Source organism: Mchenga conophoros, linkage group LG8, assembly GCF_057382185.1.
Source record: "Mchenga conophoros isolate Kocher_MC1m ecotype Shallow Benthic linkage group LG8, M_conophoros_male_GT1.1, whole genome shotgun sequence".
NCBI classification, from domain to species: Eukaryota; Metazoa; Chordata; class Actinopteri; order Cichliformes; family Cichlidae; genus Mchenga; species Mchenga conophoros.
In genome coordinates this window covers 22,904,641-22,917,324 of record NC_140533.1, presented here as the reverse complement: position 1 = coordinate 22,917,324, position 12,684 = coordinate 22,904,641, and the positions used below count along the sequence as shown (strand labels likewise).

Genomic DNA, 12,684 nt, shown 5'->3' with positions numbered 1-12,684 from the left:
TTTCCTCTGCTTGGTAAATATTTGATGACTGAGCGGTGGAATGATTTTAGCTGAAATTCAGAGGACTCCTACAAGCTGCTTAAAAGTTGTATTTCAAACCCCTCTCTCTCCCTCTCTTGTCCTCTTCCCATGTAAATAAGGCCAACTCCCCCTAACTCCACACACCCTTCTGAGGCAGTTTAAAGACCCAACACTGTCTCCTTGTATCCTTGGCAACCAGCATACACTGGGGTCCTGTCGTGGCCTCTCTGTCTTTTGTGTTTGGGAGCTCAGAGAGACAGAGAGAGAGAGAGGGAGAGGAAGAAGAGAGGAGAGGAAGGAGACGAAAACAAGACTTACTGAAAAAGACAACAAAGATGACATCACTGCTATTTTATCCCACAACTGAAAATTTGGTTTGTAGCCCAACAGTGATGATGACTATGATGATGAGTAGCCAGAGGCACAAAATGGGTAGCAGCTCAATCTGAGAGAGAGGGGGGGAGAGGCCCAGGGCTGAATGGGGCATTGTGGGAAAGACAGTGGGCACACTGGGCAGTAACACAGAGAACACTAACTCACAGATCATGCCAGAGAGTCTGAAAACACCCACACTGGGCGACAATGGCAAACTTCATCGCTCCACTTGGCCCCCTCTGAATACACACATACAATGGCAGAATCCAAATAAGATGCTCTGTTATTCGTGAAATTTAACACACTACATTCCTTCAGTGCCTCCATCCCTTTGGCCAGCAGCAGATGGCCTGGTCCGAGCTGCACTGAACGTGCACGTCATGTGTTGCACGACAGGTAGGGCACCCAGCTGGCCTGAAAGGTGTGACAGGTGTCGTGGAAGTTGTTTTACCTCCTCAGCTCTGCTTCCCTGCTTCAAGTAAATGCAAACGGCGTCATGCAAATTTAACTTGTATGTGCCACGACTGGTAACAAATTTAACCTAATCATTTAATTAAATCAAGCCTAATTAGAGCGAGGACCGAAAGGACCAGAACCAGCAGGTTTGACCCTCTGCAACCGGTTTCATCTGTACGGTGGGCTCTCTGCTGCCGCCCTGTGCCGAATGTGAGGAATTGCACCTTTTACTCGCGAAATGTTTGCAATAAACCGAACAGGTAAGGAGTTAAAAGACAGGAAAATAAAAAACCCACAGCATGCGTCAGCAGTAGAGCTCAATTCGTTATCTGATTGAATGACTAGTTCCAAGAAAGGTAAGACAATGAGTCTTGATGGGGATTTTTTTTTCACAATTTCACAAACTTCTGATAGAAGGATTAGATTAGAAATAAAATAAGTAAAAGTTGCAGTAAATCTATGAGAATTAAATAATGATTAATAATCATGGGGTTATCTGTTGTACATCTGATTTGTTTTATTGCACCATATGTCAAACATCTGAAATTCATCTACTTCATCTGGTGATGTTATCGGTTCATTCAATAGATGTGTCTCTCAGACAATGAGGCATAATGATTGGATTTTTAAGACGTTCAAGTTTTTATACCCATTAAATAAAAAGAAGTGTGCCGTGAGTATTTTGTACATAAAATAATTGTTGGTATATTTGCAAATTGCTCATTAAAGCATTTTTGAAGCTGACAATGGATACTTACAAATCATGAAGTCAAACTTGTTTTCAAGTGCAAGAACAATATTATATATTTACCAGTTTATACTGTATAATCATTATTACCAGGAGTAGCAGAATGTTAAAACAGATTACTTGATTGTTCCTCTTTCTCTTTTTTTTATTATATTTGACCATTATTGACATTTTCATATAATTACTTTTACTTACACGGAATATATTCTTGTACTACCTATGCAGTTTCTATCTTAAAAACATTCTATATCTGCTTTTATTATGCAAGGAATCATGAGGCTGGCTGCAGAACAATATGGATTTATCCTAGCCAATCAGCAAAGATCAGGCTATGTGACAGATAATGACATTATTGCATGCAATCAATCAGCAGTGACCTGGGGTATTTCACACCTCAGTGTTCTTTCAGGAAATTGAATTTTTCTACCCCCTACCAACTCCCACACCTGCGGTCATAACATTGAAACTAACAGTGGTAAAGTTGTTCTATTTTTTGTGGCATAAAAATGGTGGCACCTTATTTGATCACAGGCCCTGTTCACCTGAAACTAGTGCAAGCAATGGTAAGAACATTTTTTGACATACACCGGATGGATCTGTGAACCGTACTTATTTCGTATTTCAGACATTTTCAGGCTATAATAGTTAAATATGTGTAATTTTACGTTTTTTTTTTTTTTTTTTTACCTTTTAGCAGTTTTTATTATACTTAAGTTGCATATATTGGTGTTTATTTTCCCTGTTAGTCTTATTAATGCTAAAAATGATTTAGTAATTCAATATTTGTGATTTACTTAATTTTGATTTGATTTACTTAATTTTGATTTCATTACATGTAAGAAAAAAAACTGTACCACCAGTAGTTCTAATGTTTTTTCACTTTGTATTATATATTTAAAATTTCTGCGTCAATATTTTATCATTTCGTTTTTGGTAGATCTATTTTTTTTTCTTGTTTCTTTTTGCAGTGGTCTACTTGGCTCTTGTATGGAAGCTTGCCCATTCAGTACTATGCAAGAGAATAACATAACATATTTGGGTTTAGACAAAACTGTGTGACTGAACTTACATTAACTTAAATATTTGAAGAAATGTATAAATCATTTGCCAAATTATCTTACTTGAGATTACAATAGCTTCACCAAGTACCATGAAGCAGTTGGCTGTGACTGGTGATATGCAGGTTTGTGTGTAAATATGTTATATACCATAATAACCACATTGTCTTATTGGATACTACTACCTTAGAGTAGTTTCACAAAGTATCACAAAGTCTGTCACTGGTATATGTAATATTCTGATTCATCAGAATTCTGATTTATCAGAATATTACATATATTATTATATTATATGATCTCTATAGGGTTGAAATTCTGAATTTCCATAGGTTAAAAGGATCTCGTGTCCACAACTACCATGCAGTCAGTTTTTTATGCTCTGCCTGCTCCTCAAGTTTGCCCTTCAGTTAAGTCAACAGATCCCAGATCCGTTGAACTGTCGTAAAACCGTGGTTTTATTAACGACATCAGAAAGACTTTTTAGTCGACTTATCACTAATAGATACGCAGTAGTACGAACTTTTGGTGTTAAAAATAAGTCTGAGCCGATTTTTTCTCTCATTTTTCACAAGTTACTGTGGGTTTTGATGACGTAACGACAGTGCAGCACCGGTCATCGCTTTACGGCGGAGCGTGCTGCTGGAGGTCAGAGGCATGACGATAACGCGAGATTGGTAATATCGAAGCAAAAAAGACGTAGTTTTCGCTCCAAAAATCCAGCAAGACCAACAAATACGACCTGTGTTGACGTTTCCTTTTGACAGCAGTGAATTCAGGAGCTCGTCTGATATACGTTTGTCTAATAGCTTAAGGGTTTCGACATATCTTGCTAACGTTAGCCAGTCGGCTGCTGTAGCAGCTCCCCTTCAGCCTCCTGTTTGACACTCGGAACATTTATCCAAGCATGGATAACAACTCACAAGGATCAGGGGGTGTTAAAGCAGGCCTGGGGAGTCTTTTTGGAGGGGGTGCACCTCAATACTCCAACACAGAGCTCGCAGGTGTCCCACGTAAGTGTCATGTAATCTAACTGTGATGCTAGCTGCTGTTACATTACTTCAGTGTTGCTGTACTGTCATTCAGTATCTGAAAAATCAATTCGGTCGATAATTGATCGTTTACATTACAGTGACTGGAATGAGCCCATTGTCCCCTTATCTGAACGTGGACCCACGTTTTCTGGTTCAGGTAAAGCTGAGTCTGTCTCCTTTTCTTTGCTGTGAGTGAGAATGTTTTGGATTTTTTTTCCGGGCATCACTGTTTGAATCTTGTGTTTTAGGACACAGATGAATTCATCTTACCTACAGGGGCCAATAAGACAAGAGGAAGATTTGAATTGGCTTTCTTTACCATCGGAGGCTCCTGCATGACTGGTAAGAAACTGGTACACTGACAAAACGGGTTTAATGCTGAATATGACTTGGAAATACAAATTAAAGTACTGTATAGTACAGACTAAGTACAAGTATGTTGATGTCCTTGTTTTGTCTGTCCAATTGATCTACATTTTTTTCTGTTGAGAGCGACAGCTGTGGTCAGAAGATTACATAAAGGAGGAATGATTGCACTGCATACATCTTTAGTGAAATCAAGATTTAATTTATTTTTGACAGAGTCTAAATTGCACGTAGAGGCTCAAATATAGTATACCAGCTATTATTTGGTTAGCAAGTTCCACCTGGATCAGATGCTTTTGGTTTCCATCAACAAGCTTCTGGTATAACTGTGGCTGGATATTTGATGACACTTCTTGGCAGAATTGATAGAGTTTATTTGCTGTTTCCCGCATGGACCTGGCTTTTAAGCAGAGTCTGTAACTTTGGAACATATTCATGTAACATTTACAGATATGTTCATATGGGTAACTGCAAATTTAAGACGAGCTTGAAGGTTTTTGGAGCAGGGGATCTTTCATGGTTGGCACTTTCTCAGCCCATGGTAATGTAAAACTGGCTTTTACATTGAATTTGACTTATGGACAGTGAGGCTGGTGTTTCGGTTTCCAGTTCATGGTAGGCTTGAGCCTTGGTGGTTCCTAGGTTGTTCCTGAACGTGTTAACCAATTTCCTGTCATATGAGGGTGACAGTTTTGGTCATCTTCCAGACCTTGAGCTTCAGCTATGTTTAAAAAGCAAAACAAAACAACAAAAACACAAGAGACAGACATAAAGTGTGGGCATAGAAACACAAATGCAACAAGAACACACACAGTTAATGGCATATAAATCTGTCCATGTTATTTATTAAACCCAAAGCATGATGCAGGTGGAATAGTGTGAAATAATTCTTTCACTGACTCTTTGTTGACCTGTTCTGCATCCTTGTTTGAAATGCAGGGGCGACATTTGGGGCTTTAAATGGCCTTAGAATGGGCTTGAAGGAGACCAGAGACATGGCATGGTCCAAACCACGTAACGTACAGTAAGTTTGGTTACAGAATTCAGTTTATCGAATGGTTTTACGCTTGGATTTGGGTTGCATATTGTTCAAATGTTTATCTTCCCTTCCAAGGATTCTCAACATGGTGACAAGGCAGGGCGCTTCATGGGCCAACACTCTGGGCTCTATTGGTAAAGCTTTATTGTTACTTAAAAATGATGTAGAGGTGTTACTGTAACAAGAATATCTATGAATCCCATGGTTGGAAGATCTTAGTGTTACTGATTTAAATGGATGGATGTATTTATAGGATTTTAAGTTTTCTAAATCAGTATATAATCATACTTTAATTATTTTGTTTTTCTTTATGTCACTGCAGCCTTGCTGTATAGTGCTTTTGGTGTTGCAATAGAGAAAGCCAGAGGAGCAGAAGACGATATCAACACAGTGGCTGCTGGGACATTAACGGGGATGCTCTTTAAATCCGGCGGTTGGTGTCTTTTCCTTTTTTCTGCTTCTACTTTATATCTGGCATTAATGTATATTAATGTACCTCTGTGTGTTTTTAACCTTTTAAATATTAGTTTTTACAAATAAATGATCCAAACATTAGTTTTAGCAAATATCAGGCTGTCAGCAAGCAAAATGGCATTTACCAATGTTGGTGTTCATCAGTTATTTGTCATTTATTTTGCTCTGCAGTTTGATAAAGACTGAAAATTTCTTAGGTCCTTGTTTACGAAATGGGTGACAACATAAACAAAGTAAACGCAAACATGTATGGAAATGCTCAGTTTGTTAGGTAAGCCTTGCCAGTACAGACTTGGACCCCATTTTACTTTCAGAGCTGCCTTAATTGTTCGTGGCATCGATTCAACAACGTCCTGGAGATTTTAGTCCACACTGACATGATAGTATCACACAGTTGCTATGCATTTGTCAGCTGCACTTCCACGATGACTCACCACTTAGGTGGTCTGTTGGATGGAGATCTGGTGACTGTTGCCATTCAGCTGGCGGATTAGACAGTTGTGTTAACAAGCAGGTGAACAGGTGTACTAAATAAAAGGGCCAGTGAAGATGCTGGTTTAAGTTGTCAGTTAGCAGACGTTTAAAATCCTATTAAAATGATAGTTTGTTCAAAAGAATTTGTTAAATGTGACACATACAGTGTTCTTATTCTCTTATTTGAAAAGCTGTTAGCAGGGATTCTTTATATTAAATCAAGGCTAAATTTTGAACCACATGTCGTAATCATTAATACTGCACTGACTTTTTCATCTTATGCTGTATAAATGTTGTGTGGGCATGTTGTGACTTACAAAGGGCAGTACAGTGAATGCGCAGGCACTGAGATTATCTTTGGAAAGCACCTAAACTTTGTGTTATTAATTTACTTCATGCTGTTTGAAGTATTAGGTTTATCTTTGCCCACCTGGTACTTTGGCTAAGCTGAAGCAATTATTGTTTACTGTAATTAAAATGATTATTGTGATGCATGTTAAGCCGTATGACTCACTCTGTTTGTTTTCTCAGGTGGATTAAAGGGCGTAGCCCGTGGAGGTCTGGTCGGTTTAGCCTTGTCTGGTGCTTACGCTCTCTACAACAACTGGGACCATCTCACCGGCTCTCCTTCATCGAGGCTGTACTAAACTCCCCCACACAGCTGCTTCAACATTAGGGCCAAATATTTTGAGGACACAGCCTTTAACCACAGCGCTAAAAGACATTAGACTCTGGTCAAATGCTTTTTCTTTTTTTTTTCTTTTTTGTTTGATTTTTTGGGTTTTTTCATGGTGCGAATTGGTCGCAGTTCACTGGTTTCCCATCATAGCTGTTTTCCAGGAGCATTCTGGGAACTATGAGATGTGTCTTGGAAAAGTTTTGAACTGAATTAAAATGAAATCCAGACGTAGACCATCCAGTGACAGTTCTCCTTTCATTTATGTTGATTCTCTGAGGTGTTCCTGTCACTGATCTGATCAGTAATGAGAGCACTCTGTGAGGATGCGGTATAAAAATATGACTTTTTGTGATGATTGTTAATGTTACGCTAGATTTTAAACACCCATGATATTTGAGTTCAGTGAGTCAATTTGTAAGATGACCTCCAACATCTGTCGTGTTGTTTAGCCCTTGAATAACAACAGATTCATGTTCTGATTCATGTTGGACTGAAAGACTCTTCTGTAATAGAAGAACAGCTCAGACCTGCAGTCAGAGGGAAGCCTTGGGGTCAGTTTACTCTTCTATTTATTGAAACGTATTGGCTTCTGGCCCACTGTGGAAGAAGAAATCTCTGTAAACTGTACCTTGAAGTGCATGCTGTTAATGTGTCCATCAAACCCACTGTATTATAGATTAAAATAAAAAACAAAAACAAAGGAGCGGTTCAGAGCTTTTGCTTTTAACCAATTTTATTGCATAAATGAGATTGGATGTAAAAGGTGGTGAGCAGTGTGTACTATGCAGTGCTTCACCAGAGTATAAGTATATACTGTAAGAAGATGACAACACATTCAGAACATGAATTAACATCATGGAGTGGAAAGAACTGGCTGTGAGACTGTCTGTAGACGTCGGACATTTAACGGCAGAGCTTATGCTTGCTGCGAGCGCTCAGTGCAGGAAGAAGTCCCTGATGCGCGTTGCCTCGATCCAGGGGATGTAGGCGACGGTGCGGGTGAAGACGCTGGGTTTGTTCTCCACAGTGCAACCGATGGGGCCGAAACTCACCACGCCGTGCACCTCCCAGCGGTCCCGGTCCAGCTGGCACAGCAGAGGACCGCCAGAGTCACCCTGAGAAAGGAGGATGGAGACAGGTGTTGGAAGATGAGATGAGAATTGAGTCTGGTGGATGAAATTTGACTTCAGGATAGTTAAAAGTGTAGTCCTACCTGGCATGCAGCTGGTGGTTCCTCGGTGTCTCTGAACCCGGCGCAGATCATGGAGTCTCGGACGCGGTCTCCCCAGAATTTCTTCTGCCGACAGGTTTTGAAATCAATGATTGGTAGACGGGCTTGATTCAGAGCTTCTGCCAGAGACACGTTCTCCTTCCCACCTGAAAAATGACATGATTTAAGAAATTATATCTCTTAACGTCTTTCTGCTCTTCTTGACTTTTTAACTGTGTTTACATTATATCAATGGACATTTTCTTCGGTGGATGAATACTTCTGACATCCCTTAAAGCACCAGCTCTGTTGTGGAATCTGAGATAGAAGGCTAAAAATATTTAGCTTATTATACCAAACATGATCGTTCTTTAAAAAGGTGTTGCTGTTCCTCTACCACTAACCCTCTACCAATAACCCTAGACCCTAGAAATTTTCCTAAAAAAATGCATTAAGTTGCTTTTAAGATTTAAGCTCAAAGTTCTGTCATTGCACAGCATCTCAGTACCTTTCTGCACTACTCACCCCGGGTGTCTCCCCAGCCGGTCACCCAGCAGTAGTGTCCTGGTTTGAGGCTGGTCTGCTTGCGCGGCAGGCAGGCGTAGCGGATGAAGTTTGAGGGGACGATATCTGTGGCAGACTTAACCAGGGCAATGTCGTAGTCCAGCTCGCTGTGAGTGGGATAGCGGAAGTTCTCGTGCCGGTAGATCCTCTTCACCGGGATAATCCTCTCTGCAGTCTCTGAACGCTTCAGCTGGTGCTTCCCCAGGACAATCCTCCAGCTCCCAGCATCCTCAGCTTTACCCCTGATAGACGAAAAACACGTGTAGTTTTTGTGTAGTTGTTGAATTGGTATAAGCATGAAATTATAAGTGTACTAAATGTTTTCTTACTTTTGGAAGCAATGAGCAGCAGTAAGGACCCAGGTCTTGTGGATGAGAGTGCCTCCACAGACATGAATGTACTGTTTACTTCCTCTAGGCCGAACCTGTGAGAAACAACCAGCTCAAAAAACGTGGCTTCTTACTGCTCAGATACTGAAATTAACCGGCTTTCCTTATTTAAAAAAAAAAATGAGCCTAGTCATACATATTTCTCTCATCACTAATAAATGTAAATTTTAAATACTACGTTCTGCAAAGAAGTTCCAGAGCAAATAAACTGAATATCACATAGAGGAACTCATCAGTTTCCCTTGTGAGCAGCAATTGGCTACAGTAAAGAGGAGAGTCTCCAAATTCCGAGTGGGCGACCATCTGTCTCGCCTGGTTGGGGTGTGAATCAGAAACAAAACTGCATCTGCTGATCAAGTAAATTTGTTTGTGATTTTTCCTCCTTGTGTGGTGTTCCAAAAATTATGTAGTTCTGGGTGGAAGGCATGTGCTGGGTAATTGGCTAAATGTTCAGGTCATCTATGACTTTTGACTGTTTTCGGCCAATTTGGCAGATTAATATTACTTGAGATGACAATAAAAGTGAAGACTGTGTGCTTTAAAGGCTTTTCATGGTCACTTCTGAATAAACCAGTGATTCTCAGAAGCTCCTAAAATTCCCATCCCTAAACCACAATTGAATTCTCCTTAAGAATACAGATAGGTTAGACATATCACTTAAAATGATAATGAAAATAATGATTAGTTACAGTCTAGAACTGATATGACCTTTTTAGGTCAATGTAAGACCTCCAGATTCTTTGAATACTGAGCCACGTCAAAGAGGTTTACCTGCAAAGAAACCTGCCAGGGCCAAGAGTGAGGCCTGGCCTCATTCCCAGACACAATCCTTTCAGCCATGTTGGGCTTGAAGTGGGCCATACCACAATCCTTAGGCCAGTCTAAAAAGAGAAAGGCAGAAAATATGAGCACCAAATATTTTGTTTTCCTCATATATTTAGAAGTGTTTTCAAGTCCTCACCCAGGTGAAGGATTTTATGCTGTGGCTGTTGTTCAGAGGTGAGTGTGTATGCAGCTGCAGGCAGGGACGCCTTGCTCAACAGCAGCGGCAGCAACAGAGACAGCAGCAGAAGCAGAGGAGGTCCTGGTACAGCCATCGTCTTCCAGAGAATCACCGGCCGGCCTGCGTTCCACGCTTTTTATACCAAGCACATGCAGATGTACATAAACAGGTACACACACACGCAAAAACAACACACCTCCAGGGACAATGAGCCGTGTCACAACAAAGGCTGAGCGCTGGATAGTTCTCCTCTAGCTTTGGAGTTTCCACTGTAAATGAAAAACAGGGGATTTTGGGGAGTCCCATCAGCACTTTCACACACATATAGTTTGCTCACATGACACTAATTTGCATGCAAGACAAAGACAACATAGTACTGTATGCAAACAAACATCACGTCATGTCACGTGACTTAAAGCAGTGACATAGTGACCTGAAAATGACCTTTATCTCTGCATGTGGACTATTTAGATAAACTGGTATTCCAAATAACCAGTGTAGTTCTCACTGTGTAAAGATGACCCAGAAGAAAACATGTTTTTACCTTGAGCTCCTATGATTAGTAGTGTCCCTCGAAACTGGCAGTGGGGAAATAAAAACTGGGGTGGATTCTAGAGGACAAAATACAACACCCAGTGTATAAATGTCTCATATAAACTCAAACAAACTTTTACTCTGGTCAGCTAGAACACGTAACAGATCTCACGCTGTCAACATCATTGTGAAGAGATGTCAAATATTTCAGTTGTTCTCATTTTTAGGTTTTTAGATTTTCAGGTTTTCTTACACATACAAATTTTCAATAAGATTAAATTCATTTCTCACTATTTACAGAAATACATAAAAAATAAACCCATAGCTTTTGGCTAGACTGGCATAATATTTTGTGTGAACATGAATTTTTCGCAGAGGATGATTCCTACGTCAACTTCCCGATCATAATGTCCACAATCAGGTCAAAATTCCACTGCTTTACATTTAAATATCTGTTGAACTAATGATAGCATTATCAATAATTTTAATAGTTTTGCAAACCTCTCTTTTTACAGGAAGAAACCTCCATCAGAACCAGGTCTGAGAGTTGCAGCCATCTACCATGATGGTTTGGAGGCGTCACCATCTGGTTGGAAAGCAGTTTGAGCTCCTATATTGAGGTCTTCTCTGGTGGCTGAGAGGGTTGCTTTCCTATTCATTTGTGAATGGACCTTGACTGTTATTTGCACTTGTGTGCCAAATCACACTTCCAGCCTCACAGAGCTGCTAGGTTTATTTTTGAATTGTCACTCACCTCGTGGGTATTTTGGTGAAGGACGTTAAAAGCCACAAGTGTTTGAATACTTTACATCTTTATTAAATTTTATGAACTTTTAAATAGCACAAAATATATCAGCTTTAAAGAACCATTATTGATTCTACTACAGTCCGTTCACCCAAATATTAACAACAACGTGTTCATGTGTTTATGTCACCTAAATTAAATTCTTTTGACAGACTATTTTGTAAATTATTTATAACTTATTGGCTTATCAATTTTCATAAAAATACAAGTGACCCTCCTGCTTCTTCTACACACAAATCCAGATCTGTGAAAATATGACAACAATAACTGCAGTAGAAGCCACTAGTGAGCTGAGCCTTTTTACCCTTGGTGAATGAGAGAGAATGTGCCTGCTCATCTGAATGGCAATGCCTGAATGGCCAAAACTCACAACTGTGGTTCACCAAGTTTACATACAGTTGAACGTTGTGTGTGTGTTTTTCCCCCCGCAGTGAACGAGTTGAGTGAGGTGATGTGTTGCTTCAAAAGTTCAAACAACAAAGTAGCCAAACAATTACACATTTTAGAAAAGAGACCAAAATTATAAAATGTGTATTTCTGAAACATTTTCATTTTATTATTTTGTTGTTGTTGCTGTTGTTGAAGATTTTTGTAATAGGTTTTGAAGGACTCAGACCTTTACTCCAGGTAGCACTTTTTAAATAAAAAACCCATTTACAAACACATTCGTGCATTCATAGTTTTAACACAAACGCGCAAAAGTACATTTTTAAGGGATTCGTGCTTAATAACATAAAACACATATTTGTGCAGAGAGCTAACTTAGCTACCGTGTATATTCCTTTGTTGTGTTTATTAAAGTCATAATGTGCGGAGTGGTTGGTAACCAGCAACCTGCCCAGTACATAACAATTATTTGCAGTGAAATGTCAATGTATGTATTTATTTTGCTTGAACTAAACAAACTAAGCAAAAAGAGTTGGGCAATAGTTCGACTGGCCCCCAACTCCAATGTGTGTAGGAACATCAATCCATCCATCAATCTCTTTTCTGATCTGGTTATTACACTAGGGCTCAGTGAGGCTAGAGCCCTGGACAGTTACGAAACCTTCAAAGGGCTAACAGGCTGTTTTTACACATGTACTTTTGACTTTACCCACAGCGGTGCATTTGAAAATACAAATGGCCAAGTGGATCAGACATTAACTGGTCTTATGGTAGCACGCCAATTCTCTTGTACAAAGTCAAAGTAATGTCAGATTGTAGCGGTGTGAGAATAATAATGCATTCACTGCCAACCAGTGGACAACGTGTGTACTGCCTTGCTAAAGGCTACATCAAGGAAACTCCCTGACCTAAACAACAGAGTTTTTCCAGTAGTACGAGTATGTCTGAAGGAGAGTGTGGAAAATATCTCGACTTGGGTCTCACAGATGTCTGAGGCTGTGAATTCGATAAGACACATAAAAAATATTTAGATTCAATTTAGAATGACGAATGAACCCAAAAAGCATGTCT

The 12,684-nt window shown here is 39.8% G+C and overlaps 2 protein-coding genes across 2 annotated transcripts; one reads left to right on the top strand and one right to left on the bottom strand.

Annotated features, from left to right (window-relative positions):
• The first annotated feature begins 3,035 nt into the window (after window positions 1–3,035).
• timm23a (translocase of inner mitochondrial membrane 23 homolog a (yeast)) lies at window positions 3,036–7,421 on the top strand. The gene is made up of 7 exons (XM_085285073.1): window positions 3,036–3,668; window positions 3,788–3,846; window positions 3,938–4,031; window positions 4,995–5,079; window positions 5,170–5,228; window positions 5,417–5,527; window positions 6,574–7,421. The coding sequence occupies exons 1-7, from the start codon at window positions 3,563–3,565 to the stop codon at window positions 6,687–6,689; spliced, it is 630 nt and encodes a 209-aa protein (XP_085141199.1). The 5' UTR covers window positions 3,036–3,562; the 3' UTR covers window positions 6,690–7,421.
• LOC146568782 (elastase-1) lies at window positions 6,786–9,988 on the bottom strand. Its single transcript, XM_085285072.1, has 6 exons — window positions 9,846–9,988; window positions 9,656–9,765; window positions 8,825–8,919; window positions 8,457–8,737; window positions 7,935–8,098; window positions 6,786–7,836 (listed from the first exon to the last, which is right to left on the bottom strand). Exons 1-6 carry the CDS (start codon window positions 9,979–9,981, stop codon window positions 7,657–7,659), a joined length of 966 nt encoding a protein of 321 aa, XP_085141198.1. The 5' UTR covers window positions 9,982–9,988; the 3' UTR covers window positions 6,786–7,656.
• Window positions 9,989–12,684: the final 2,696 nt, after the last annotated feature.